Source organism: Gadus macrocephalus, chromosome 14 (genome assembly GCF_031168955.1).
Source record: "Gadus macrocephalus chromosome 14, ASM3116895v1".
NCBI classification, from domain to species: Eukaryota; Metazoa; Chordata; class Actinopteri; order Gadiformes; family Gadidae; genus Gadus; species Gadus macrocephalus.
In genome coordinates this window covers 23,635,970-23,663,492 of record NC_082395.1, presented here as the reverse complement: position 1 = coordinate 23,663,492, position 27,523 = coordinate 23,635,970, and the positions used below count along the sequence as shown (strand labels likewise).

Here is a 27,523-nt window from a genome sequence, read left to right as displayed (position 1 = left end):
GGTGTGTCTACAATTAAGCAATCTTGTGTTTGCACACCTGATGGCAGTGTTCAATCAACTGGCTCATGGGTGTGGTAATTTGATAGTCAGTGCTTTAGAATTGCAAGGAAGTGACATCTTGATATACTTCTGTGTCTAATGCATTGACGTGTGTGTTAGTGTTTCAAATCACTGTGTGTATTGTTTTGCACAAAGTGTGAACGGACTCATTGTGCTTACAGTGGTGCAAATCTGGGGCCGAGTTTTGCTCCTTGAGTGTAAGGTTTTGATAATTGGGCAAAACTTTAGATTTTAGTGTTTATTGTATCGTAAAAAACTGTAATCAGTCAGTTAACTGTAAAAGCCTTAGGATGTATCGATCATATTTTGGATGATAACTGAAATTCTAGACGGCAGCTTTGTGTCCTTTATATTGATATATGAGTATCGCATTTATTGCTCAGCTCTTTCTGACATCATGATGCTATGATCGGCTGGGACGTCCATCACAGCCGGTTAAATTATTCATGTTTAGGTTTCATAAAAAAACTCAAATGTCACACAAAATAACAATATCATTGACAAAAATACAAACTATACACATTTATGCACACTTTAATGTTATGCTCACATTAATGCATACATTGTTATGCTCTATATAACTTTATTATTAACTAATTATAATTTTGCATCATATGACTGACCAGCAGTGGTGAGATGTATTACTGTATATTATGTTTTTTGACTAGTAATAACTTTCCCATTTTGTCTCTTAATGTTTATTAAACATATGATGCAGCAAACATTCATTTCAAGGACTTCATTTGTTCAAAAAGTGTATTACTTTTACAAACCACAGTAGAAATCCGTATTAATAAGCACATCCACTGAAGCTGAGAAAACAAACTAATCCTGTACACTGAAAACATCACATCAGATCTAAGCCTACAGTCTAATAGCACCGGTTTGCATAGAAACTCTTAGTAATATCCTTATTTGATTACAAAAATCAGTGCTTCAAACATAATTGTCCAGATGCATATTTTTAAAGTTAGAGTATGTAACTAGCCAGATCTAGAGTGAGCTAGATATTAAAAGTATCCAACAATAAAAACATTTCAGTTAGGCAGAATGAAATGACTGGACATGGGTATTACCAGCAACAGCAACAGTTCCCAGGGACTTTCATCATTTTCAGAGCATTTGATTTATTGCTGATGAGATATCGAGAGAATTTCCAAAAATATGACAAGAAATTCTCCTAATATAAATTGCCTACCCTAGCTTATCCGAATAAAGTATGAAAAACACATGCTCTCACATAGACACATTGCAAAATACTACCATTTCCCCTTTTAACTTCCCGCAATTGGTTAGTCACACGCGTTGTTAGAGAATACAAAACGCACCCATGACCAATAAATATGATGCCACATATTATCCCAATGAGTAATTTAGCATTTGCATTTCAACTTTTAAAGCCCTTTTATCAAATGAATATGTTTGCATAATTTTTCTCCAACTAAGATAACAAGATACATTTTAATAAAGCTTCAAAAACAGAAAAAAACTTTCCAGCATTTTTTTCAACTATTCAATTTACTGCATTGTTTTAACTTCTTTTTAAAAAAGTCACAAAAATACAAAATACTATTTGCACCAAAATGTATGAATTTACACAAAAAAACAATGAAGCAGAACACATTGGTTGGGTAGAAGTAAAAAGTTCAAAGTTGACAACAACAAATGCTCTAGCTTGACAACACAGGACACTGTGAGGGATAATATAAACTGAGTGCAAAATATTGATTGTCCGTTCAAGTACTAGTAGTGATGTTGCCATAGGAGTGGTTCTGAAACAGCCGTGTTCGTCAGCCCTTTAACCAGTTCCCATCTTCATCTTATTTTGGTTTGGAAGCATCCATGATTTCAACAAATTGCAGCGCATGATTCAATGAAACCCGACAATCAGGATATAAGCGTGGATTGTCATTTCAAATTCATAGTTGCAACAGAAACAGCAGCGATAGTCAATACACATGATACTAAAGGGACGATCAGTCTGCCAGATCCAGAAATACTGAAGTAATTCTCCTTGATGTGTGGAACATCTTGCACCCCCTCAAATAGACTAATCATTAATAAATATGAATTAGTATAATATATTATAGTTAATGATTGTCATGAATCACATGCTTTTGCCTTTCGACTCAATTAAATACTTTCTTAATATTATTTTCTTAGCAGCCAGAGCAGGTGAGCTGCAACTGCACATTTTGAGGTGAGGGTTAAGATTTTGTCTGCAACTTCAAAATGTACGATAACCTCCCAGTGTGAGTAGCATCTTGACATGTGTAAGAAATGCATAGTCGTTTAAAAGATGTCTAGCTGCACCTTGGAGACGATGACAAGGGGACTCTACCGCATTATGAGTCCCAATCAGGTGATCCTTAAAATAGGAACCTTAGCCTTTGGGTACCAAGGAGACAGGAGGCCTCCTGCTTGCATGAGGCCATAGTTTCATCTGTGGTTAATGTGTGAATATGCTAAACCCTCTCCTCATTAAACACCATCCCTATGCTGTTCATAGAGATTCCACATTTTGATAAAAAATATCCTACAGGTGATTCTGCCAGCAGTTATATCACTGATTACTACGTTGCTTTCAGAAGCACCACGAGCAACGAGAGGTAATCAACACCTCTATTAATTTCTCCAGCTACAATGACTACGAGAGTGGAAGCAGTGAATCTTTACTTTCCTGCTCATCCCACAGTCAAATCATCTGACCTAATACGACCATTCAATAGCATTGAAGAGCTGGATGAAGTTGAAATAGCACAAATTATTTGAAAAGGGGTCATTCAGTGTCAACTAATGAATAATGAAAAGTAAAACTAAGGCGAAAAACACAAATCTGCAAACACATGCAAATTATGTAATTCTTTGTTTGAGCTATAAATAACCTAAAATAATTCATGTTGAGGACTCAAGGTTCAGGACATATTTGAGGCCCTCAATACTGAAAACAAACCCTTGACCTTAACGAAAGAAAACACAAACAATCACACATTATTATGTGAACGCCAAACTGCTAACACTGTATTATTGCTCAACCTATCAGCCCAACTGTTGGATGATCCTTGCTCTCCAGCCAGTCAAACCCACTTGCGTTTGCAGTCTCGCTGCAGATCTGTTGGAACAAGGGGTCATTCATGATGTCTTCAGGTGTGGTATCCTGATATTGACCTTGCTGCTGATTGGGGTCAAACAGGAGATTTGTATCCAGAGTGTTCAGGTCACTGATGGTGCTGGAGAGATCCAACGTCGTTCCCATCTCCCCGGGGTATTCCTGCCCCCCGGTACTGTGTTCTGACGCTTGCTCCGAGAGCCTTTTCCCAGAGTGAAGGCAGCTGTTCCCACTGATGAGCTTCTTAACCGTCGTGTTGAAGTCAAGCAGCTGTCCCTGTTGCTGCTGCCGCTGCTCTCGGGGGGCGGCGGTAAGGTGGGGGGGCGGGGCCTGCTGGTGATACTGCCTGGAGATGCCTGATGGGTTGGCCCCGCCCCCTGAACACAGCATCATCTGTTCATTGGTCGGGCCTTGCGTGAGGTAAGTGGGCTTCTGGAAGCGGTAGTCACTGTGATTGTCAGCAGACCTCAGGGCCTGGTGGTTGGCACCGGTTGGAGCCGGTTCCACCATCTGGGAGAGGTTCATACACGCTGTGTAGCTGGAGGGCAGATGGGTCCTGCCCAGGCCGCGTCCCGTGTCACAGTCTAACTCCATCTTACCCAGCAGGATGCTCCCGAGGCTCTGGTGTTGACCTTGCAGAGGAAGGACCTCCGTCTGCATCATCACGTTGACCGGCACCGACTGGCTCCTCTGGGCCAGGCTGCTCACACTCATGTTCTGATGGCTGTTGGCGAAGATGTTCAACATCTCAGGGGCCACAGGGGAGTGGAACTGGGGGGAGACCAGTGTCCGGGCCATGTGTGGGGGTCCGTTGGTGCCCGTGTTCCGCTGGCCCACCGCGGGGCTCACGCTGCGGCACCTGAAGGCAGTGTTGGCGGCGGGGGCGCCGGGGGCTTTGTTATCCAGAGGGGCGGGGACAGCGAAGCCTTCCCTCCTCGCCATGCTGGGCGCCTGCTGCTGCACGGGGGAGACGGGGGTGAGGCGGCCGAGGTGGCCGTAGTGGTGTCTGCCCTGTGGGTGGACGGTCTGCCCCGGGACGGCGAAGGCGTGAGGCTTCTGGAAGTGGTCCTCAGCCAGGTCCTGGTAGCTGGGGATGAGGCCCAGGCCGCTGTGGCTCTGTGCGCTGCAGTTGTAGCTCTCGTTCATCCACTCCAGCTTGGCCTTGTCCGGGTGCGTGGCCGTCGGCCGCTGCACGGGTTTGACCGGGCTGCAGGAGACCGTGCTGCTGCCATGGTAACCGGTGACACTGGAGTTGATGGGGGTAAAGGCGAAGGGGTTCCTGCACTCCACAAGGCCAGCCTGTGCAGCGCTACTGCAGGTGGGGGTGGGGGTGCCCCTGGGGGTGTGACAGCCGCCGCCCAGCGCGCCGTCCACCGGGGTGGTGGGGGCCATGCGGGAGCAGGGGCTCATCAGGGCTCTGGCTCCTCCCATCATCTCGGAGGTGGGGGTGGGGGTGGGCGTCTGGACCGGAGTGCAGCTGCTGTTGCGGGAGTGGTAGAACGGCGTCACCACCTGATTGGAGGACGCCGCTCTGCCCTGCATCGGTGTCTGCTGCCGCTGGGAGGACGCGCACGGGCCGAACTGCTGCAGGTTGAGCTTCATCTGCTCCTCCATCTGCACCAGCTCCTCCACGATGCTGTCCTGCGTCACGTCGTCGTCCTCCAGGAAGTAGCCCGCCCCCGTCTGCATGGCGGCGGGGCCGCAGGCCGGGGGCTGGCCCATGGCCGACAGGGGGTCCCTGAGGGGGGTGGAGGTCCGCTGGTGGTCGGACAGTGGGTCCATCTGACAGTATGGCTGCTCCATATGTGGCCCGCTCAGCCCCTCAGTGGAGCAGAGGGGGTTGTTGTTAGAAACAGGAGTCTGTCTGTGGAGGTCTGGGCTGTTGGATATGGCTTCCACGTGTGTCATGTGGTACTGCTGTTGTTGTTTTCGTATGAGTGCACCACGACCGAACGAGGGAGGGCTCTCCATAAAGCTGCAAGTGCTTCTGCTCCTTTGTTCCACCGTGCTCTGTGTTCTGGCGACCGTCTGGAAGCCACTCGTAGTGAAGGGCGCTGTGGAGAGGGCGGGGCCGTGAGGGGATACGGCAGAGCCCCCTCTCATCAGGCCCCTGCTGAAGACGGGCGCGCTCTCCGGTCGGAGCGGCGCTCCTGTGGACGGCGGCCGGCTGGTCATGGCTGTGATCTCGTCTCTGAAGTCGTCAGAGTAGCCTTCAGCTGGCCTGGAGGTGAACACCCTCTTCAGGGGGGAGTAGTGAGGGTCTGGGCTCAGGCCGGTCCGCTTCCTGGGGCTCGTTGTGTTATTATTACTGAATAATAATCCATCGCTGCTTCTTCTTAAGGATGGTGACATGTTTGCGTTTGGAACCGAGACATCTCCTAAGTTCCTGGGAGAAACATTTGAGTGTAAAGTGCTTTGGTTATTAATAATATTATTGCCTCCTTCTAGAATGGTTCCAGTTATGGTTCCCAGTGAGCACGTCACACTGGTCTTCCGATAGGATCTGTCTTCCAGCCCCAGGTAGCCTCTGGTTTGTGGTATGGGCACACTGGCAGCCCTGGGCTGACCTCTAGGGGTCACTGTTCCCGGGTTCAGAGCTAGTCCGTTAGCATTCAGGTGCTGGCTGTTCTGGTGGATAACCTCGACCTCCATCTCCACGTCGATGCTGGGGGGCTGGTCCGCCGGTCCGGGTCCGACTGCGGGGGCCGTCGGGGGGGCGGCGGACCCCCTGGTGTTCTGGGGGCTGGCTCCCTGGTTCTCCTCCGCCGTCCCATGCTGCGGGGCGGGGGTGGGGGGGGCCGGGGCGCCGCCGCGGGGGAGGGGGACGGCCGTCATCTGGAGCAGGGGCCCCGGGCTGAGGTGGCAGGCAGGGAGGACGGCCTGGAGGGCGCTGCCGGCCAGCAGCACCGTGGGGGGGGGGTGCAGGGCGAGGGCGCTCGTGGCCGACGGTTTGGGCAGGATCTGAGGGTAGCGCTGGCGAGCGGCGCGGTCCCCCAGGGGCCCGGGGGGGGCAGCCCTGGGACTCTGGACCGGCGGGGCCACCACCTGTAGGCTGAGGGGCCCCACCTTGTTCTCTGCCGCCGGACTCGGGGACAACAGCGACCGGCCTCTCTGTACCTGAGGACAGAAGAGAGGGTCAGCTCAGAGGCCACACCTGGAGTCACACGGACCACCTTCAGCTGAGATACGCTTCTAAACAGTGACGTAAAAATAAAAACTTTTTTATTAAACAGGGAATTGCACAATCATTTTCCGACTCCTGTACTTCCTTTCTTGTTTTTCTTACAAGCAACAACCTACACACAGCAAGTGTCACATTGTCCAGGTAGTCATGGGAACTGTCACGTTCGGGTCAAAGGTCAAGTTGCAAACATAAAACAAAGCCAAGGCGTGGCTGAGCGGTGGTTTTAGAGGGCGGGGCTCTGTACCGTCAGGGGGCTCTGAACCGCCGCCACCACAAGGCCGAGGGGGGGCTGGGGGGAGGGGTGGGCGGGTCTGGCCCCCAGCAGGGCGCGGCCCACGGGGGGGGCCCCCTCCTCGGCGCGTCGGGCCGGCCCCTCCCCAGGCGGGGGGGAGGTCAGCCTCTGCTCCTGCTGCTTCATGTGGATCTTGCGCTGGAGCTGCTGCTTGGCGTCGATGGAGGGGGAGGGGCGGGCGGCGGCCTGAGGCTGGTAGGGGCCGGCCTCGGGGGTCGGGACGAAGGCCGAGGCCGACGGGGGGGACTTCACCCCTGGGGGAGGAGGAGGAGACATGGAGGTCAGGTCAACGACTGCAATACATGGACTTTTACAGTAACTACACCACATGGGGTGAAGTCGTGTTATTATGGCCCCCATTGCACTCCTGATCAGCCCTGGAGGAGGGATCCCCAACTCTGAAGGAGGGATCCCCCCCTCTGAAGGAGGGAACCCCCACTCTGAAGAAGGGATCCTCCACTTTGAAGGCCTATTAAGCCCTTTGAGACTGTACCTGTGATTAACAAAAAACTGTACCTGTGGTTATACAAAAAATTGAAAATTCACATGGTTTCCTCCAGCTGAAGGAGTACAGAGCATTGACCAACAGGGGGCAGAATTACTCTTCAACATTCGAGGAACATGGAAGAGAGGGAAGGGCAGCAGAGAGCTGTCTCACCGGCCGCCGTGCTGGCCATGATGCTGAGCGCGGCAACAGACTTGTTGCTGATATAGTGGCTGTTCAGCAGGAAGCGGGCGAGGTCTTCTACGGCGTTGAACGGACGGCTGAGAACTTTCTGGGCCCACTCACACACCAGGCCACAGGCGGCATAGCGCACCTCCTCCTTGACGTTGGAGATTGGACCTGGAGAATCTAGCGCTTCAAACTGGAGGCAGACCACACAGAGATGTTGGGTCACACACGGTGTTTGGCAGGGCGCGTTACCAAACTGTTTGAAAGGGATGGAATCGGAAAACAATGAAATACTGATATAGCATTAATACTCAGATATGAACTGCTCACCGAGTTCCCTGTTTTGTGTAGGTCCAGAGTGGGCAGTGATGGCATGCTGACCAGCGCCCTCTTCCTCAGACCGCTGTAGCAGTACGTACACACAGGTTAAGGGAGCAATATGGATGAATCTTCAGATGCAATGAACATTATGGAGGTTATATTGGAGAATATGAACAAGAATGATTTTGACCAACACATACAGTGTGTGTTTGTCTCAGAAGAATTGTCACATTAACTTTTAACATATGTTCTTGGATTAAGGACTGGTCTAAATCTTTTAGTTTTTAGTTCTGAATGTACGTCCAGTCAACTGTCAGAAGGATGACGACCCATTCCCGGATGATACGTACGATCAACCAGATTGTACGTTATTGGTGACAATAAACACGAGTGTCTCCTTTATCTCCCCCCCCCCCCTCCTAAATAAACCACCCATGTGAAGGTCAGGGACAGCCAATCCCTGGCTTCTCTGTTCTGCAATACAGTCTCATGGCAGAGAGGGGGAACTTTATTTGATTTCATTTCCCATCTATTTTTAGATTCTTTATGAACTGTAACAGCTGCCGTATGTGACTTGAATTCCAACAGAGGTCAGACAGAGGTCAGTTGGAGGTCCGACGGTTAGGATTCGCTCCCATAAAGGATATTTGGATTTGCCTCTCATGCCTAGTCGCCGAGCTTTCATGTTGGGGAACACGTTCTTCATCATCTTCCCGAAGTCGGCAGCACTCAGGGGGTGGTAGTTGAGGTTGTCACAGTAGCTCCTGGAGAGAGAGGAGAAGACAACCTCACCCCTGGGTTATGAAGATGAGCCACTAGTCTACTGTAGATATGGACAGTAGAGAACGAAGGGAAACCTTTAGTGATATTCAATCAAGTTCTAAAACAGTGGCATCGGAGATGTTCTTTCAATACAGACCAAGTATCAATAATACACATGCTGCTAAATCAATATCAATATCTAAAATTAACTCCTTCCTGATCTAATTAAATAAAAAAACTGATTGATTGATTATGTTGTATGTTGATAACACCACTTTTCTGCTTGGTTTAATTGAGTTATGTCCAGTATAGTATCGGTACCAGCGACCCTATGGAGGGTAAATCCCTGAGATAAACGTGTTGTGTTTGGTGTGCTAAAGAGCTTTAGCAGTTAGCTTCACACCCATAGCTTTAGCAGTTAGCTTCACACCCATAGCCCTGCTGACGTACGAGGGGAACATCCACCTGAAACCAGAGCTGCCTCAATCATGCTATTTTCGGCCCCTTTAGTCTCTTATTTTAGTTTTCTATGTCAGGCAGTCAAAGAAATGTAATAGTACATTACACAGACCTGCTGTCTACTGGACCATGGTACATTCAGACCGGCTTTATGCAGGATATACCGCTTTAAAATGGATGCTGTGCTTTTACCCCCAAAACTCTACAGGCTGTTATCGACAACATAAAGACACGTTTTAATTGATCTTTGGGGATCTAGTCAGATAAAAACATGAAGGGTAATCATTTTAATTAGTTAGTGGTCACTGGTTGATGAACACAGACGTTACTTCCCTTCCATCGTCCATGGCGCCCATGTTTCTGACCGTTGTGTTTTCTGTTTGCTCGTCGAGTTAAAAGGACTTGTTGCATAAGAGCGCCGAGATATTTCAATCACTGTCTCAGACTTTCCATTCTAATGTTACCGACACATGGCACGCAGCCCCATTCCAGCAGCTAGCATCTATTTATATTGTCTTAGCTGTCAGGAAATGTAAAGGAGCGATACACTGAAAGCGCTAATGGCTCTAGAGCTGTTTGCCACCAGAAAGACCGACCACTGTTTTATTATATATTTCTGTTTGACCTATCAATACAAAACGGCTCAATGCTCCTTCAAAGTGTCTCTTTTACTGAGCAGACTACAATGAAGAAAAGTTCAGATCTCGAATGTCTTGTCAGACTACCTCCATGCTGCCATGGATGGGAAAGTATATTTCCCCATCAGGGCTAACTATTAGCCTGACCGCATGGTCACCATGACCTGGTGGGAGGTAAACAGGATGTGGACTAGAAACACCTACTTGTACTCGTCGTACACCTCCTGCTTGGGGAGGGAGGTCTCGGGGTGCTCCTCCAGGTGGCTGCGGATCCAGTGGAAGGCGTGCGTCTGCTGGGTGCGGCTGGAGGTGGCCAGGGCCTGCTCGCTGAGGAGCATCACAGAGTCAAATTAGAGTTCAATAAAGGGGTCAGGGGCGGCATGTGACTCAAGAGGTAGAGTGCGGTATTCAAATGAGTTTGTCCCCGTCTCCTGAGTGTTGAGGTTTCCCTGAGCGAGACGCCTCTCCCTGACTGCTCCTGAACAGCTGGCTGTCATGAATGGATGAATGTGATTATAAATGTTAAATGGACTGCATTTATGCAGCACTTTTTTAACCAGTGGCCACTCACCAATGTGAGTGGCCACTGGTTAAAAAAGTGCTGCATAAATGCAATCCATTTAACATATAATCATCAGAGAAATCGACAGAGGATTGGACCAACCTTTTATCCGTGGTAACGCTGGAGCCAGTTGGCAGCTTGAGATAGAGGTACAACTTCTCAATGTCGGTGAACTTGTCCACGTCTTGCTGTTCGGACAGAAATCAGGAGAGGATGACCGTTACACTGATCTCTCACCGTTCCTGTGGTGTGATCTTAGCATTAAGTGTTGATTAAAAGTTGTATCAGTGATGTTGCGTGACGTCACTTCTGATGGTATTTGAAGCGAGATCCCAAACAAACAAAGCCCGCTCGCCCCTCCCTTCTGTGTTTCGTGCATCTAGTAAAAACTATCATGAACGCAGCGTAAAACCCCCCACCCCTTGTCGGTGTTTTGTTGGAATACTATTTATTTTGGTTTTGAGTGGTTGGTAGTGCCATTTGTTTTTGTGTACGATCTCGGAGCATACGCTGCCTACAGAGACGCCGTTTTTTGACGGCCTGCTTATGGGGCGGGCAGCTAGCGGATCGTGAGGAAAGATCAGATTAATGTGATCATTTATGTTTCAGCCTAGAATCGCCGATACAACCTTTAAGGTCATTAAAGTAAAGCTACAGACGGTAACGTTATACTATAATACCACATATGTATCTTAGTCTTTATGAGAGAGAAGAAACAAACACAGACTGGTGGAATTAAGGGAGGTAAATGCTCAGTAGGGAGCCTCCGTCTCTGTCAGTGCCCACACTAACAGCCATAAAACGTGCAGTTCTAATAAAACCTGACAGTGGTTATTCATCTGCAGTATTTAGGTTTTCTGAATAAGGCTTTGAGTGCATCACTGACAAAGTGTGTGGTGCCTGGATGTGGATAAAGTATGGCATCCAATCAACTAACAGCTAGCACAGGCCATATATCATCTTCGAGCCTGTTGGGTTTCCCATTCTGCCTGAGTGACTGGTACGGAGCCAAATCCATTTAGCCGATCGATAGCAGTAATGTAATCAAATTTCAGGATTACAACTATTGAGTTATCATCAATATAAAAAGCCAAGCCTGCAAATTATCTACACAGACGGGAGTGCTCTTGGGTGCCCTTACAACGGTATCCACATGTCGCTGTTCAGCACGACCCACGGCCGCGTGCGCATTAGGGAGGAGACAGACCGCGGGCCGTCTATTGGCTGGAGGGCAGCCACGTTCTAGGCACTGTCTGTGAAGGAGACCATGTAGGTTCCCTGTGTTTAAATATGTTCAAGGGTTAGGTCCTCACTCCTCAGAATAAAAATCACACTAGAGATATTGCTGCACACAGTGAAACCCACAAGTCTAAAGGAAGGGTCAACCCTTAATGCCCCCCTCAGACATCTGAGCTAGAACGGGGAATTACTGAAGTACACTGTGGTGCGTCAATTTTCAGAAATTAAGGATATGACAAAATAATACATCTAAGAACTGGTGTGCTGAGCATTTCACAGCACTATCAGGTTCCATTACTTCGATGAAACACTGCAGAATGTTATCACCACCGTAGGGGCATGGCCCTGCTGACCTCAACATGGATACAGGAAGTGACCTTTTGGAGTTTGTCTGGATGTGGCCCAAGCATGACCTCATCTCGGTCTGACCGATCAGTCAACACATCCTCACTACAAACCGGTGAAGGGAGGAGGGCAGGTGTTTTATGAATGAAGTTGTAAAACAAGAGGAACAACACTGTGGTGAGTAAAGTATTGATCAGCAGTGCAGTGTCTGAGGGTCTGAACACAGTTCAGAACAGAGATCTGAACACAGTTCAGTTCAGAACACAGATCTGAACAGAGATCTGAACACAGATCTGAACAGAGATCTGAACAGAGATCTGAACATAGATTTGAACAGAGATCTGAACAGAGATCTGAACAGAGATCTGAACAGAGATCTGAACGCAGCTTCTCCTGGGAGGCTACAAAGAACAGGATGGAGATCCAGATCACTCTGAACAAGTCTGGCCAGGCTTCTGGTTCTCTGACCACCGACATGTGGATGCCAGCCTCAGACTACGATGGTGACCCCTGGGTCAATGGTTTGACTGGTTTGACTCCCATTGACCCCAGGGTCAATGGGGACTAAAACACATCATTATTTTATTTACAGTAGGCCTTGGCTGTTTAGTGTACTTCAGTGCATTTCTCCTGAGGCCCGCACTTTCAGCACTATTGATACACACTTCATTTATACATTCCTGAATTGATTTTATGCCAACACATTTTATCACCAAAATGCCTAAAATATGTCGTTTCAGAATCCACCCGTTTGAAACCAGTTTGAACATATAGAATCATAGAAACCAGTCTGAATATATAGAATCATAGAAACCAGTCTGAATATATAGAATCATAGAAACGAGTCTGAATATATAGAATCATAGAAACCAGTTTGAACATATAGAATCATAGAAACCAGTTTGAACATATAGAATCATAGAAACCAGTCTGAATATATAGAATCATAGAAACCAGTCTGAAATATAGAATCATGGTGCTTAAAGAATACTCACCAACATGGTGTCCACCTTGGATTGGACGGATTTGCTGTGAGAAGAGATATAGTGTGATTAATGATGTGTGATTGAACAGAGACAGTGTGATTGATGATGAGTATGATTAAAAGAGAGATAGTGTGATGAGACCGATGCCCGGGTAAGGGGAGCCCGCGCCTCAGACTCAACTTATTTATAAAGTGAAGGAATGGTCGGTATGAAACAACCCCTCTTAGGTCATGTAACCCGGCAACACATGTACAAAGAAAGACAGGAAACCACGTTGACTTCAACTGGAGGTGACCAGACCTCTAGTGACCAGACCTCTTCTAACTGGAGGACCCCTTGAGTCTATATACTATCTGTTCCTCATGTATATATGATGAACAGCATATATACTACCTGTTCATTATGTATACTACCTGTTCATTATGTATACTACCTGTTCATTATGTATACTACCTGTTCATTATGTATACTACCTGTTCATTATGTATACTACCTGTTCATTATGTATACTACCTGTTCATAATGTATACTACCTGTTCATTATGTATACTACCTGTTCATTATGTATACTACCTGTTCATAATGTATACTACCTGTCCCATGGTTCACACTATGACCTCACTATACCCACTCATCCCAAGCCGTTCCATGTTAACAACACAATGGACTCTCATGACGTGATTCATCGTTGGCAGATTACAGCATCATAAATCATCATCATGAATCAAAACATCGCTCCCTTTTCTGTCTGATCACCGCGTAAAGCTACAAAGTATGTTTACGGTTTTGTAAAGTCTGTTTTATTATCGAAGGTATTCTGCCATGTAACAAGGTATCTCTAATAAGGAAATATTAATAAGAAATAAGCCTCAACCGAAAATAAGTACACTGTGCATTACATTGTGCAGAGGTTTTTGAGTGGCAGTTTCTGTGCACGAAACATGAAGTAATAATCTCAGAACGTTAACACTGGAACAACTGCTTCAAGCAGCAAATCTGATGAATGACAGGTCAGACTGGAGGAGACGGGTCAGAGCACTTCACCCTGTGAGGCGGTCACTATCTCCTAGGAGCTAGGGGACAGGTCGGCAGCATAACAACAACAAAGGGATCCCTTTAATGAGCTGTTACTATGGGGATCTTTCACTCTCGACACGTCGTCATTATGCTGTTCCTAAGCCAGGTCGGCTCGGTACACAGAGAGACGATCACAGCTTGTTTATAGCGACCTGGGGAAAACAAAGATAAGTATCTTACATAAAGAGGTTCTTTAAAAGGGATTGAGTTATTACGGACTCAGGCCAATTGGCTGAGACTGAGGCAGGAGTGAACTCCTTTCCCTGGACCTGCTCAGCTCCAGAGAAGGACCCACGGAGAGGTGCCGGCCTGTGGTCTCCTCAGCTAGAGGAGAACCCACAGAAAGGTGCTGGCCTGTGGTCTCCATGTTCTGTCTGGAGAAGACTTCATTAAGCTCTGTGGGTTTCTTTAGGACTGAGGTCCTACTTCACGGCTGGACTCTGAGACCGAGATGCACTGGGGTTAACCTTATTCACTGGGCAAACATTTGGCTAGTTTAGTTTGGACTCTCAGTTTTGCTAAAAAATAAGTGTCATGAAGCTATAGGCCTAGTGTCTGTCACGCTGAACAAGTCTACTCCAGTAATACATCATCATACATTTCACTTCCAACAATATTTATTTAGTGGTTACTTCATAGTAGTAGGCCTTCACGGATATACGTCTTATTACTTATGTTATAAATATTGAAGCATTTTTCAACAGTATTGTACTTATATTGTGTATGATTGTCTTTATTTACAGTATAGATTCGTGGAGACAGAACGTAAACAACGGTGGTGGGGGGCTGGGGGGGGGGTGGGGGGTCGCGCGTTGCCGAGAAGCGCGCGGCCGAGAGGCGCGCCTGTAGGTCATGACTTGGAATTGGACGCGATGGTGGAATATGCGTTCTTGCTTCTATACTCGCATTTATTAATAAACGTTGTTGTAAAATACATGAAGTAGAATAATAATAATAACGCAGCACTTTAGTGAATGTTTCTACCCAGCCGTCTTTTAAAAATAGGTTCCGATGTCAGCATCGGCGACCAGCGACTCCAGCTTAATCCCCCGCTGTTTACCCGGTCGTCAGGGGGCGGGTCTACCTCCGGGCGGGGAGGGGCGGGTTTACCTCCGGCCCCGTTTACCGTGGCTAGTCTACCTCGGGCGGCGGGCGGGGAGGGGGGAGTTTACCTCTGGGCGGGGAGGGGCGGGATTACCTCCGGGAGGGGCGGGGTGGCGGGCGACTATGAGCGACTCTGTGGGACAGGAGCTCCACTGCCACCATAATAACAGCAGAATAATAATAATAATAATAATAATAATAATAATAATAATAATAATAATAATAATAAACCACCTGCTAGTTTATGACGACGGTTCCCTCCTACCTGATAGAATTCTTTATCCGGAGTTGCAGCGCACTGGCCTCGCACCCCTGCAGCCCCGGGACCAGGGGGGGCAGGGGGATCCCCGTATGCCCCAGGGAGGGCAGGGTGACCCCCGGGTCCAGTGGTGGCAGAGTAACCCCCGGGTCGTGGTGCTGCCCCGGGTCCAGGGGGGGCAGGGAGACCCCCGGGTCAGGGTCGTGGTGCAGCCCGTCTCGAGGCAGGTCCTCGTCCATCGTCGTGAGGTTTGAACGGGAGGAGGAGCAGCGTCAGGCCACACGTGTGGGAGAGAGCAGGAGTGACGGAGTGCCCCCCCGAGTCAGCAGCAGCCCCCCGGTCCGCATCATCTCAGTCCCAACACTTCACTGGGACACCGGGGCTCTGGGGAAGCCGTTAGTCACACGCGGAGCCGGGAGCGCGAGCATGCTACAGATAAACCGTAAAAAAGAAACGGAAGGCGAGAGTCGACCCGTCCGCAGTATCCCTCCGTCAGCCCCGCGGTCTGGGGCTCCGTTACATGTGCGCGGTCAAGAGTTGTGGCGCAGGCGCACTCGGCCTGGCCCCCACCCACACCGACAGAAATACACCTTTATATATTTATCTTAGTGTGGCACACACTGATGATAGAAACTAACAACAGCTGGGCTATGGTTGGACAATGGAAGCATACTTCTTTCTATAAAGGCGATTATCCTATACCGCAATGGAAATATGTATTGAAAAAAAGACTGGGACTGTATTTTAGTTTTAATTGGTCGATAGTTTGCATTGAAATATTTCCATTACAATATTGGAGCAAATGTCGTGTAGTGTGACGCACCGGTGTGTACCCAGAACCTTTTTCTTTTTAGTTCAGTTTTCCCTCCGAGGTCTGCAGCTACACACTGACCGAGTGTATCTAAATGCGGGCAGGCTTCACTGGGAACACCAGGTGGCGCTGGCCGCTCCCTCAGCTCTAAATAGACGGATATACTGGAGAGGCAGAGGCTGGCCTGTAAAAGAATACAAGTCACCGGGGGAGCTGCTGTTTTTCGGGCTCAAAACACCTTTATCGTTGACATTTCTCAATGAACTTCATCGATTCGTTTTTAGATTCATGTTCAAAAATCATGTTATATGTTTTTAATATAAATATATTTTATCACACTTTCAAGTCAACTACTTAAAATTGAATAAAACTACAAATTGAATTCGCTTGAGAAATCTAAACGTTAAATGGCTATTACTTCGTGCATCTCCGACATTTAGTCGTATTTGTTTATTCGCTTTCCCTCTCCAACATGGCGGCGACGTTGACGTAGGATCGAGACCAATGCGGAAGCTGCGGCTTTTCTATTCTGATGGGGGCGGGGCTCCGGTTGCTAGGTAACGTCCACCGCGTAAGAGGAAACAAACAGACAGACAAACAGATGAGGGAGAACTCCTCCACGCGTCTCAAGGTAACGTCGAAGTCAACCTGGAAACATTCATACAATAGCAACGTATTTCTTTAAACAGTACTCCGTTTCTGACTGTTAGTCCGCTCTAACATTTTATAACGCGGGATTTTGGTTTTAACAAACCAGTAGGTGGATGATCATGAAGGTTGTGGTTTTGTTTACGTCCTAGATATGGGCTCCAGGAAGGCAGTAGTGAAGATGAGTGGGACGGCTCCCTGCGGCGCGCTGAACCAGCCGGCCCTGAGCCTGATGGCGAAGGAGCAGCAGTATCTGTAAGAGACATTAACGATCATCCGCTCCTCTGATATTGACTGAATTGATAAGGTGACCAAAATATAATTTATTAAAGATAAACGTCTTTCCCCCCATAATTAATAATCAGACGAATGAATGCAGAGTTGGAAGCCAAAACAGCTGCTGTAGTCAGACAGGCGGAGGAAGTGATGGTAAGTTATCTACAAATGTTGTGTTGATTGAATAAAGCAAACATTAAGGGCTGATACTACTGTTTGGCTCTATGAGAATATTTCCATATCATTTTCCTAAATGAAAACATAAAGTCGAGTTAATAAATATCAAGTTAGAAATTAATAAAAGTAAATACAAATGTATTTGATATTGCTGACGATTTGTCTATTGCATTGCAGAGGGATCAAAATTATATTTTGTCTAAACCAATTCCCAATAATCTGGATTGTGATTTCGAGGATGCCTCGAGGTAAAGTATTAAACCGTTAACCATGTTGTTTATTGAGAAAACATGCATATATATATATATATATATATATATATATATATATATATATTGACTACAAGCCATATTATTGTCAAACTAATAATCGTTATCTAATTCCCCAGTATCATAACACCGAAAAAAACTTTTTTACAGCAGGCTGGGCTGAAGGTAAACCACTTAGTAATGATGCCCAATCTGTAATCGTACTTAAAACATAATGTTCAGTTATGCAGTTATAGTCGCTTCATTTTGTTTTGCTCATGCAGTGCGTAAGAAGGTCCAAACCACCTCCCCAAACACAGCAGAGGTATGGAGAGCAGCTCTGAGAGCTGCTCTGAGACCGTAAGACTTGCTGCTTCTACCTTCCATCTCGTTCCATCTGTAGAAGACCCAGGTCTGCTGTCGCTGCGGACCTGACCACTGAAGACCCCAGCCTGGAGACGACCATCCTCCATCTGGAGGAGAAGCTGGAGGGCTTCTGTCAGGAGGAGGTCGTGGAGGAAGCCCTTCCCACTGAAGACAGCATAGGATCAGGTAGGATCGCCATGAGGAAGGCCCAGACCCCTGTCTGACACTCACACCCCAACACTAACGAGATGCAAGTCTGGGGGAGGGACAGGGCCTCAGGGGTCAAAGGTCAACCGGGGGATTGACAGGGCCTCAGGGGTCAGAGGTCACCTGGGTGAGTGTGTGTAGGCACTGCCTACACACTCACCCAGGTGACCTCTGATGTAGTCGCATCTGTTTTAATCCAACCGGATACTGATTCGTATCAGTGAATCGTTACACCCCTAGTAGGCAGTGTGCGTCTTCGTGTATGGCAGCATCGGCGGTGGAGGATCAGGATTCTTGGAGCCAGGCTAACTGATGCTCTGTTGTTGTGTTTCCAGAAGCTCAGATCCGCGTTTTGAAGGCCAAACTACGAATTATGCAGGAGGAATTGGATCGGCTCTCACATGATTACAGCAAAAAGGTATCACATTTACATTGAGGGCATGTAGCAGACACTTTTATCCAAAGGGACTTACAATATGTAAATTTGTCAGAAGAACGAGAAACAACAATGTATCGCTGTCGGTACAGTAAGGATGTACAATAAGGATGTTCATAGAACCAACAATTACAAAAAAACTCTCCCCCACACCTGGGGAGAGATTTCTACAGGACACAATCTCATGTCTGATGGTCGTTAGTGAACCATCCTACATGTCTTCAAGTGTTGGAGACAATTGGAGCAATTGAGATTTTCCAATAATATATTTTTAGTCAGATTAATAATAATAAAGCAATGTGTGGCGCCCGGTGGCTCACCGGGTAGAGCGCGTACCATATAGGCTCAGTCCTAGAATGCAGGGACCCGGGTTCGAGTCCTGCCAGTGGTCATTGGCTGCATGTCCTCCCCTCTATCTCCCATACCTCCCTGTCTATCTCACTCTATAATAAAGCATTAAAATGCAAAAATAAATCTTTAAATAATAGAGCATTGTGACTGAGACTGCATTCTGTTGGTAGGACGATGAGAACGGTAAGCTGTGCAGCAGAATCAAAGAGCTGGAGGAGGAGCGCTCCCGCCTGCAGAAGACCGCCAACCTCCAGCAGACGCACATGGAGAAGCACCGCGCTCTGGCTGAGGAGTCCGGCAGGAGGTGTGACGCTCTGCAGGCGCAGGTTGCGGGGTTACAGAAGGTTTGTCCAAAGGACGTTCCAAAAGCTCCTCATGTCAACCATCAAACCAACGAGATGACGCCATCACAGCCAGCTGCAGCGTTCTCCCTTAACGCCTCCTCTGTTGGCAGGAGGTCGAGGGGTCGAAGAGGGCCCAGAAACAAGCAGCAGGACACCACAACACGGTGGAGGTCCGCCTGAACCGGGCGCTGGAGGAGGTGGAGAGACTGAAGGCCCAGCTGAACAACATGAAACAGCTGAGTAAGGTGAGCGCAGTAAAGAAGGACTTTCCAGTCATTTCTCACCTGAGTATGGTGAGCGCATTAAAGAAGGACTAGCGAGTCATTTCTCAGCTGAGTAGGGTGAGCGCATTAAAGAAGGACTATCCAGTCATCTCTTAGCTGAGTAAGGTGAGGGAGGTTAAGAAGGACTATCCAGTCATCTCTTAGCTGAGTAAGGTGAGGGAGGTAAAGAAGGACTATCCAGTCATTTGAAAAGGTGTGAAGAATTAGCAGTGGACTTGTGAACCTGCGATGATGTGTTTCTATTGCATTGGGGCCATGAAGCTTGTGGTGGAAGCGCAGTACGCTTGCTGTGGCCTGCTGATTATATCAACACTTCTAGAAGAGAGAAGTGTTTCCTTCATCAAGAGAATCAGGAGTTCGTTCCACTATTCCTAAGAGAGCATGCTTCAGTCCTCCACTGTAGACGTGGTCATGGCTCTTCTCTTCATCACGACTGTGTTGGTTCTCCTCAAACCAGGACAGAACTAAGGAGGTGCACCTGAGCAAAGAGAATCTTCTGGCTGAGAACAAAGTGCTGAAGAAGCAGAGAGAAGAGCTCATTCTGGCCTTCAAGAAGCAACTGAAGCTGATCGACATCCTGAAGAGACAGAAGGTAGGTGTCTCTCATCACTCATAATCGTGTTTGATAAAAAGTCACGGCCCGATCATAATGAAGGGGACTTGTTTCTGGAACAGATGCACTTTGAAGCCGCCAAGATGTTGTCCTTCACTGAAGAGGAGTTCATGAAGGCCCTGGACTGGGGGAAGTCGTAGAGACCTTGTTTTATCGGATTCAGTCCATGTGGCTCTCCTCGGTTCTTATGGATGAGACCAATGTGTTGAAAAGGGACAATACGGTGCCATTTAAAAGTTGCATTGATCATTGTCATAATGGAACTTTTTTTTTGTCTAATTTATGTTTTTATTAATCATTAAAATATGTTCCATCACATGTACATACTATTGTCTATTGAATAGTATATTTGATTATTTACTTTTTTAAGTTTAATCTTTTTTTTAAATTATAATTTAGTATATATCATCAAGGTGTATGAGGTAAAAAGCTTGCAGGATTTACGGGAGCATCGTGACGTGAGGAAGAGCTGGAACGGGAAGCCTGGACAATCGCGCAACGTTGCCTCTTGGGGGTGTCACACTAAATTTGTACCGGCTGCCAAATTTGTACCGGGCGCGTCATCCATACGTAGTCCATTCCAAACCTGCCTGTCAGCAGATGATCGCGTCGTCCGTTGCCGGGCAGGTTTCAAAAAACATTTGCGCTCATGTTGCCAAAGACGAAATAACATAATACAGTTAACGGATCGCTAGATAACACTTGTTTTTAGTTTATATTTGTATTGTATTTAATTGAGTGTTTAAAGCGGGTTTCAAAAAACATTCGCGCTCATGTTGTCAAAGCGCGCTTATGTTTATTTATCTATTTATTTATCTTTTTCCACAATGTCTTGTTTTTTAAAAAATTGTATGATGACTATATGCTCTGTAAGGTGACCTTGGGTGTTTTGAAAGGCGCCTCTAAATTAAATGTATTATTATTATTATTAAAGACGAAATAACATAATACAGAAAACGGATCTAGATAACACTTGTTTTTACTTTATATTTGTATTGTATTTAATTGTTTAATCAAATTTAGCAAGTCAACTGAGTGTTTAAAGCAGGTCAAGGACGAAATAGCACAATACAGATAACGGATCGCTAGATAGAAGGTTCGCGAATGTTCGTGAACCTTTCACGTCATTCGACGCGATCGTCCGTTGCCAGGCAACGGACGAAGCGATCATCTGTTGCCAGGCAGATTTGGAGTGGATACGTATGGATGACGCGCCCGGTACAAATTTGGCAGCCGGTACAAATTTAGTGTGACAGGGGCACCGTAATGGTGTGTTCCTGAATCCTCGGACGCCAGCCTTCCGAGTTGCACTTTTGACGTAATTCCCTGTCTCGGAGTGTGGAGGGATTACATTGCAATGAGTGGAAAAAAACCCTGCGTCGAAAAAAGCAGCACAAGGTCCTCCGTTAGCCAATGGGATGAATGCTCATAGCGTCTCTATGTGCAGCCATCGGGTCAAACCCCATGCGTCGAAAAAAGAAGCACAAGGGTACCCTTTTGCGTCAGAAGCTGAAGCCAAAGTCACTGACCGATCGACAAAAATCCACGCGCTCGGAGTGAGAATGAGTTGGGCAGGCAGGCACGTAGGACCCAATAGCAGACAGTTCAGGTAAAGGATAATAGGACCTCATCCCTAACTCTCCACCTCAAGCTGGTGTGTAGTGAGCGTTCTGGCACCGATTGGCTGCCGTGCATCACCCAAGTGGGTGCTACATATTGGTGGTGGTTAGTGAGGTCCCCCCTTCACTTTAGGCGTCTTTGAGTGTTATTAATTATTATTATTCTTCATGTTTAACCTCTGTTTTCCTTTTATTCCTAGTCTGTTTTACATAGTTTTGAATGATGACTATATGCTCTGTAAGGTGACCTTGGGTGTCTTGAAAGGCGCCTCTAAATTAAATGTATTATTATTATTATTATAATTTAAAGAACGAACCATTAAAGAACGAGACAGGTTGACGAGTCATTCAAATATTTGATTAATCTTGCATGACACAGAAAGTACAAAGACAGCATGCATTTACCATTTCACTGATATTGAATCGTATTATCGTACGGTCGCTCACTAAGCCTCTTCCCTCTTCACCACTCACAGTCAGTGAACGGACAGCGAGTCAGAGACTAGTGGGTCTGGGAGGAGTTGAGTCTGAGAACGAGACGAACGAGAGAGAAGAATCAGTTCGGTTCGTTCATTCGAACTGATTTGGTCGCGAACGACCCATCACTATTCGAGTCGAGGTCTTTATAGGTCAATGGTCGAGACGCAGTCTGTGGAAACTTTAAATCACCAACTCTTTCTGGTGTCCAACCAACTCACAGAGTCTCAGCTGAAGGACCATTCATCGGTAAGGCCCGTCAGGAGAAGATAACCAAAGGATACCAATTATTTGAAGTCCTAATTGAACGGAAGAAAATCCAAGCCGACGACACGGTGTTCCTGAGTAAGCTCCTCACTATAGTCGACTCGACCTGTCGGATCAATTATCCCACTTCAATAATGTGCACTGTGGCCCTACTGGTGGTACGGATGGCCCGAGTGATGCAGAAGGAGGGTGTGGGTGTCTGGGTGTGTGTGACAGGATTTCTGACAAGATTGCTAACTTTCTCAATCCCAAACGAGGGAAGTGTTAAAACAAACCACTTCAGATTGTTGTCTGAAAGGAGTCCTAGTGAAACAAATGTTGTTTCGGCCCGGCATTCGAGAGGGCCTAGTGCACGGCTCTGTTAACTTCTCGTGTCCGAGGTTTTTCCTTTTACTTAAAGGTCCCATGGCATGCTACTTTATGGATGCTTTAATATACAGTAGATTAGTAGGCCCCAAACACAGTTTTTGAAGACGTTCCTGAAATTCAGCCGTGGTACAGATTTATAGCCACTACGAGCCATGCACACATTGAGCTTTCCCCAAATGTGCCGTTTCAGTGTCTGTAGCTTTAATGCAAATTAGGAGGAGAGAGGCGGGTCATGGAGGAGGATGGGGGTGTGGCCCTGAGCAGCTTGCAGCCACGGTACCATGCGCTCTGTTTACAGTGGTGTATGGCGAGGCGCACACAGCCTTTAGCCGTGTTCTGTTAATATTCTAGAACACAAGGGAGTCCTGGAGCTCTATATCTAAATGATATCATATTATACATCTATATCATATAATATATATTATCACGGCCAAAAGCTGTGTGAGCCTCCAGACGATATTATGAATCTCAAACGACCGCGTAGGGTTTTCCGACGTCTCTGGTCTTCCACGTCCACATCAATCTGAAGTAGACTGAACCACGACATGGAGGAGAAAGGGATTGTTGACCACGTCTGTCTCCCACTGGAGCCTCGCTGCTGAGGGTCATGTACTTCAGGGAGTCAAAGCCAAAGTTCCTTTCCCCCAATTCATTCTCAACCATGGCTGAGATAACCCCCACCTACGAGTCTCGTTGTGGAAATACCAGAGACGAGAGTCCGACATGTTATGCGCCATAACACCAACAGCGTGTGCAACACTTGCGTTACAGTCCTGGAGCTCTAAATAATATCATATAATACATAGATATCTATATCATCTAATACATATTATCACGGCCAAGATGTGTGCGCCTCCAGACGATATTATGAATCACCAACAACTTCGTCGGGTTCTCCGACGTCTCTGGTTCTTCCACTTCCACATCAATCTGAAGTAGACTGAACCGCTCGCTGCCGGCTGCCCGCTGCCGGGCGGTGGTGCTTCGCGGCAGTGGTGCCTCATGTCGCAGTTCATACTTCAGGGAGTCAATGCCAAAGTTCCTTTCCCTCAATTCCTTCTCAACCATGGCTGAGATAACCCCAACTACAGTCTTGTTGTGGAAATTCAAGGGACGTTGAAGAACCGACGTGTTATGCACCATAACATCAACAGCAAACACTGTGTGTAATCACACACACACACACACACACACACACACACACACACACACACACACACACACACACACACACACACACACAGGTGACACTCGCACGGGCGTGTCTCATTGGCGGGCCAAATTCTCTGGGCGGGCCAGGCAGAGCAAGGGGCGGAGCTTAGATCCTTTATGACGACATATGGGAGCACATTCCAAATCCGCGTGCGCGCTTGAGCCTCCATTTTTTCAAAGGCAAGTAGAACACCCAGTGCTCGTTTTACACCAAACACACGTTTTTGGCCACTGGGGGACCATAGGCATGCTAGCGGAACTCATATTTATGTTAGAAAACCTCATAAAGTGAGATTTTCATGCCATGGGACCTTTAACATGAATGACGTTGATGGTTTTAAGGCACTGTGGTGACTTTTTATCACTAACAGTGTTTTAGTGATAACAGGATTTTTAGATCATTGCGATTCACCATTTATTGATACATTTATTCAAAAGATCCAAAGACAAAGAACGGTTGCATTACGGTATCATTGTTTAGCTGTGTATGGCAGTTAACAATGTTGGTGTATTACAATTATTTATGTGGGTAGGCTACTCCAACCTCATTGCTGATCGAAATGTTACCATTTATTTGTATATAAATTATTGATTGCATTTTTAGTAAATAGTTGGAAGGAATCTGTTTCTTAATCAATAACATTGAACTGTATTTTTTTCTAGGCCTACATAGATTTACTATGTTGTTGGTCTTATATGTATTATGGAGCAATCTTTCATATTTATGAAGTTAACTTATACTTCCATGCAGGGTTTGAGTTATGATTCCATCTTTGTGGGGGTCTCTTGAAGTTGTTTGGGGGGGGGGGGGGGAAGAGAAGACCGTACCGGCCTTGCGCTCAGTTGTTGAAGGTGGAGGGGGGGGGGGGGGGGGACCGTACCGGCCTTCTCTAGCCTCTATTGCTGCGTTTCCACTGCAGGGTGCGGTACGGTTCGGTTCGCAAAGGTGCGGTACGGATTGCGTTTCCACCGCCAACAGTGGGCGTGATCCGGACTGAGCCGTACTCGTTTTGCCCTCGTCTTCAGTACTCCTCCGTTGGGGTACGGAGACGCCTGAAAGGGTGCCGGAAAATTCGAGCTACACACCCCCTCCGTTGATTGGTCGACAGAATCGTCACTTCCGGGCGACGTGGGGATAAAAACAAACAAACAGTAGCCTCCAAACTTTCGTCGAACAAAGCTTGCATTCGGAAGTTGATTAACTGCCATATGAAAGTTGGTCTACAACAGGGGTTCTCAAAGTTTTGGCAGCTGAGGGCCTATATAGGAACCCAAAAATTTGACTGAGGGCCGCAAAAGGAAAAAAATGTAGGCGGGTAACGCCGTCAGCATCCCAGTGGTGAAAAAAACATTGCACCGTGGACCTCTGGGAGTGAGGTCAAGTGAGGTCTAAATCACAAAACTGAGGTTCATCCTTTCAAAGTAATGTACAGTCGGATTAAAACTAAAAAATAACAGGATTTAATTGAAAGCTAGAGAGAGTCGACTCTTCTCTTTATATTTATTTATTTTTGTTTAAATTAATATTGATATGATAAAAAAATAACGTACTGGCAATGATGGAAAAGCATAACAAAATGGGGAACAACTTCATGTGACAAATGAAGAAAGAGGGAACAGAAATTGTTTGCTTTGCAATTATTACATTATCTTACGCATGTGGGGAACCACCAAAACCCAGTTCTTAAAATTCATATTAATGCGCAAGGGCTTTCATAAGTGCGCCATAAGCTAAATCACAATTTTGTTCCCTTATTAAGCAATAGATAGTAACTTAACTGATTCTAATTTATTTATTTAAATGGAGGGTACTCCGGTTAAATGTCGGGCTGACAACCTGCCTGGAGTTTTGGTTTGGATTGTGGAGATTCACCATGCTCTCAATCATAGTGAGGTTCAATATGGACCATTCTTCCTAGACGGATATGCCACGAGTACACACACAGCCTACGAATTTGCAGGTTGCTTTTATCATGGTAGTGAACATTGCTACAACATGGGCCATCAATGGCGGTTCTACACGGGGGCCTACAGGGGCCAGTGCCCCTTTAGACATGTCCCTGGCCCCCCCTGTGGCCCCCCCGTGATGACCAAGTAAAATAACTATGATTTTACTGAAATTACGGAACTAATTTGTCGCAACGTTCTACACGGGTAACTTAGAGCGGCTAACCCAAACACTATGGGGTCAGAACAGTCTCATTAATAATGAATGCACAGAGAGGGATTCACAAATGTATTTTGTGATTTATATATAAATGTCTCTCTTCTCACATACACATTTCAATGCACACACAAATGGATCGGTATGTATATATGTAAAATGTATTCATAAACAAAAATAAGTTTCACAAACACATTTCTGATCCACACACAAATGTATCTTGTTTTAAATAAATTAAAAAAAATATTTGCAATTTTCAGCTAAATGTATTTGGATGTTGTTACATTTATATTCAAACTGTTAAACTTGAATTTACAAGACGCTTTTCATTTGTGAACTTGTTTGCATTTGTGTGTGAACTGGTCTGTATTTATATGTGGATTTTTGAGACTCTCCTGACGTGGCTGGATTCACACATGCATTTTTTTCAACAAGGAACTCTCTGTAGCCAATCAGATGTCTCCCTCGTTTTCAGCCAATCACATGACTGCAGTGACTGGGTTTTTACATTGTCGGTGCCGTTTACTACTTTAATGGCACCGAAAAACCCAAAACCCAGTCGAAACTAGATGGAAAAAGTGTGTAGCTAAACGTGACGCAGCTTTTACTTCTTCTTCACCTAGAGATTGTTATTTACGATCATTAAAAAAAACATGTTATTTCCCATATACAGTTGACAGAGGGAACCGGGAGGCTCGGAGGCTGGACTCAGAGATCGGAACTGCAGTCATGTGATTGGCTGAAAACGAGGGAGGCATCTAATGCCGCTTTTCCACCGCACATGTAGCTCGACTCGACACGACTCGACACGACACGACTCGACACGACACGACTCGACACGGTAGCAGCACGGGTGCTTTTCCACCGCAAATAGTACCTCCTGGACGTGGGCGGGGTCGGCTGCGCGAAAGGGCCGTGACGTATTTGTGTACGCGACGCAAACAACACATACGCAACCCACACATGGACAGAACCCACATAACAACAATGGAGGACATCGATCGCATTACTATTATTAGCTGGCATGTTGAAGAAGTTGGAGAAGTGGAACATGTTGGCTGCGGCGCTGCTATGGATGTTACCAGCATGGTTGCCATGTCGCTCTCGTGACTTCGTCACACTCTCTGGCCAATCAGTCGCCGGCCGTCTGCCGACGTCACCTTTTAGCATCGGCTCAGCTCGCTTGGAACCTAGAGCGAGTAGGTACTAGAAAAAGCAGCCACTTCAGGTACCAGATACCATGGTACCGCGGTGGAAACGCAAAAAATGCGAGCTGAGTCGAGTCGTGTCGAGTCGTGTCGAGCTGGTACCATGCAGTGGAAAAGCGGCATAATTGGCTACAGAGAGTTCCTTGTTAAAAAAAATGCATTTGTGAATCTTGCGATGTCAGGAGAGTCTAAAAAATCCACAGATAAATACAGTCCAGTTCACACACAAATGCAAACAAGTTCACAAGTGAAAAGCGTCTTGTTAATTCAAGTTTAACAGTTTATATAAATGCAACAACATCCAAATAAATTTTTGAGGAAAATTGCAAATATTTTTTTCATTAATATATTTATGGATTTATATTACATTTATTTA

The 27,523-nt window shown here is 46.5% G+C and overlaps 2 protein-coding genes across 2 annotated transcripts; one reads left to right on the top strand and one right to left on the bottom strand.

Moving 5' to 3' along the window:
- Positions 1-578: 578 nt before the first annotated feature.
- Positions 579-15,945, bottom strand: LOC132471813 (DNA-binding protein RFX7-like). The gene is made up of 9 exons (XM_060071103.1): positions 15,077-15,945; positions 12,640-12,673; positions 10,163-10,248; positions 9,703-9,825; positions 8,287-8,403; positions 7,649-7,733; positions 7,304-7,511; positions 6,598-6,899; positions 579-6,286 (listed from the first exon to the last, which is right to left on the bottom strand). The coding sequence occupies exons 1-9, from the start codon at positions 15,307-15,309 to the stop codon at positions 3,092-3,094; spliced, it is 4,383 nt and encodes a 1,460-aa protein (XP_059927086.1). The 5' UTR covers positions 15,310-15,945; the 3' UTR covers positions 579-3,091.
- Positions 15,946-16,256: 311 nt separating this feature from the next.
- Positions 16,257-20,153, top strand: tex9 (testis expressed 9). The gene is made up of 10 exons (XM_060071102.1): positions 16,257-16,512; positions 16,682-16,784; positions 16,895-16,958; positions 17,160-17,230; positions 17,634-17,782; positions 18,139-18,221; positions 18,761-18,934; positions 19,045-19,179; positions 19,676-19,810; positions 19,894-20,153. The coding sequence occupies exons 2-10, from the start codon at positions 16,684-16,686 to the stop codon at positions 19,969-19,971; spliced, it is 990 nt and encodes a 329-aa protein (XP_059927085.1). The 5' UTR covers positions 16,257-16,512; positions 16,682-16,683; the 3' UTR covers positions 19,972-20,153.
- Positions 20,154-27,523: the final 7,370 nt, after the last annotated feature.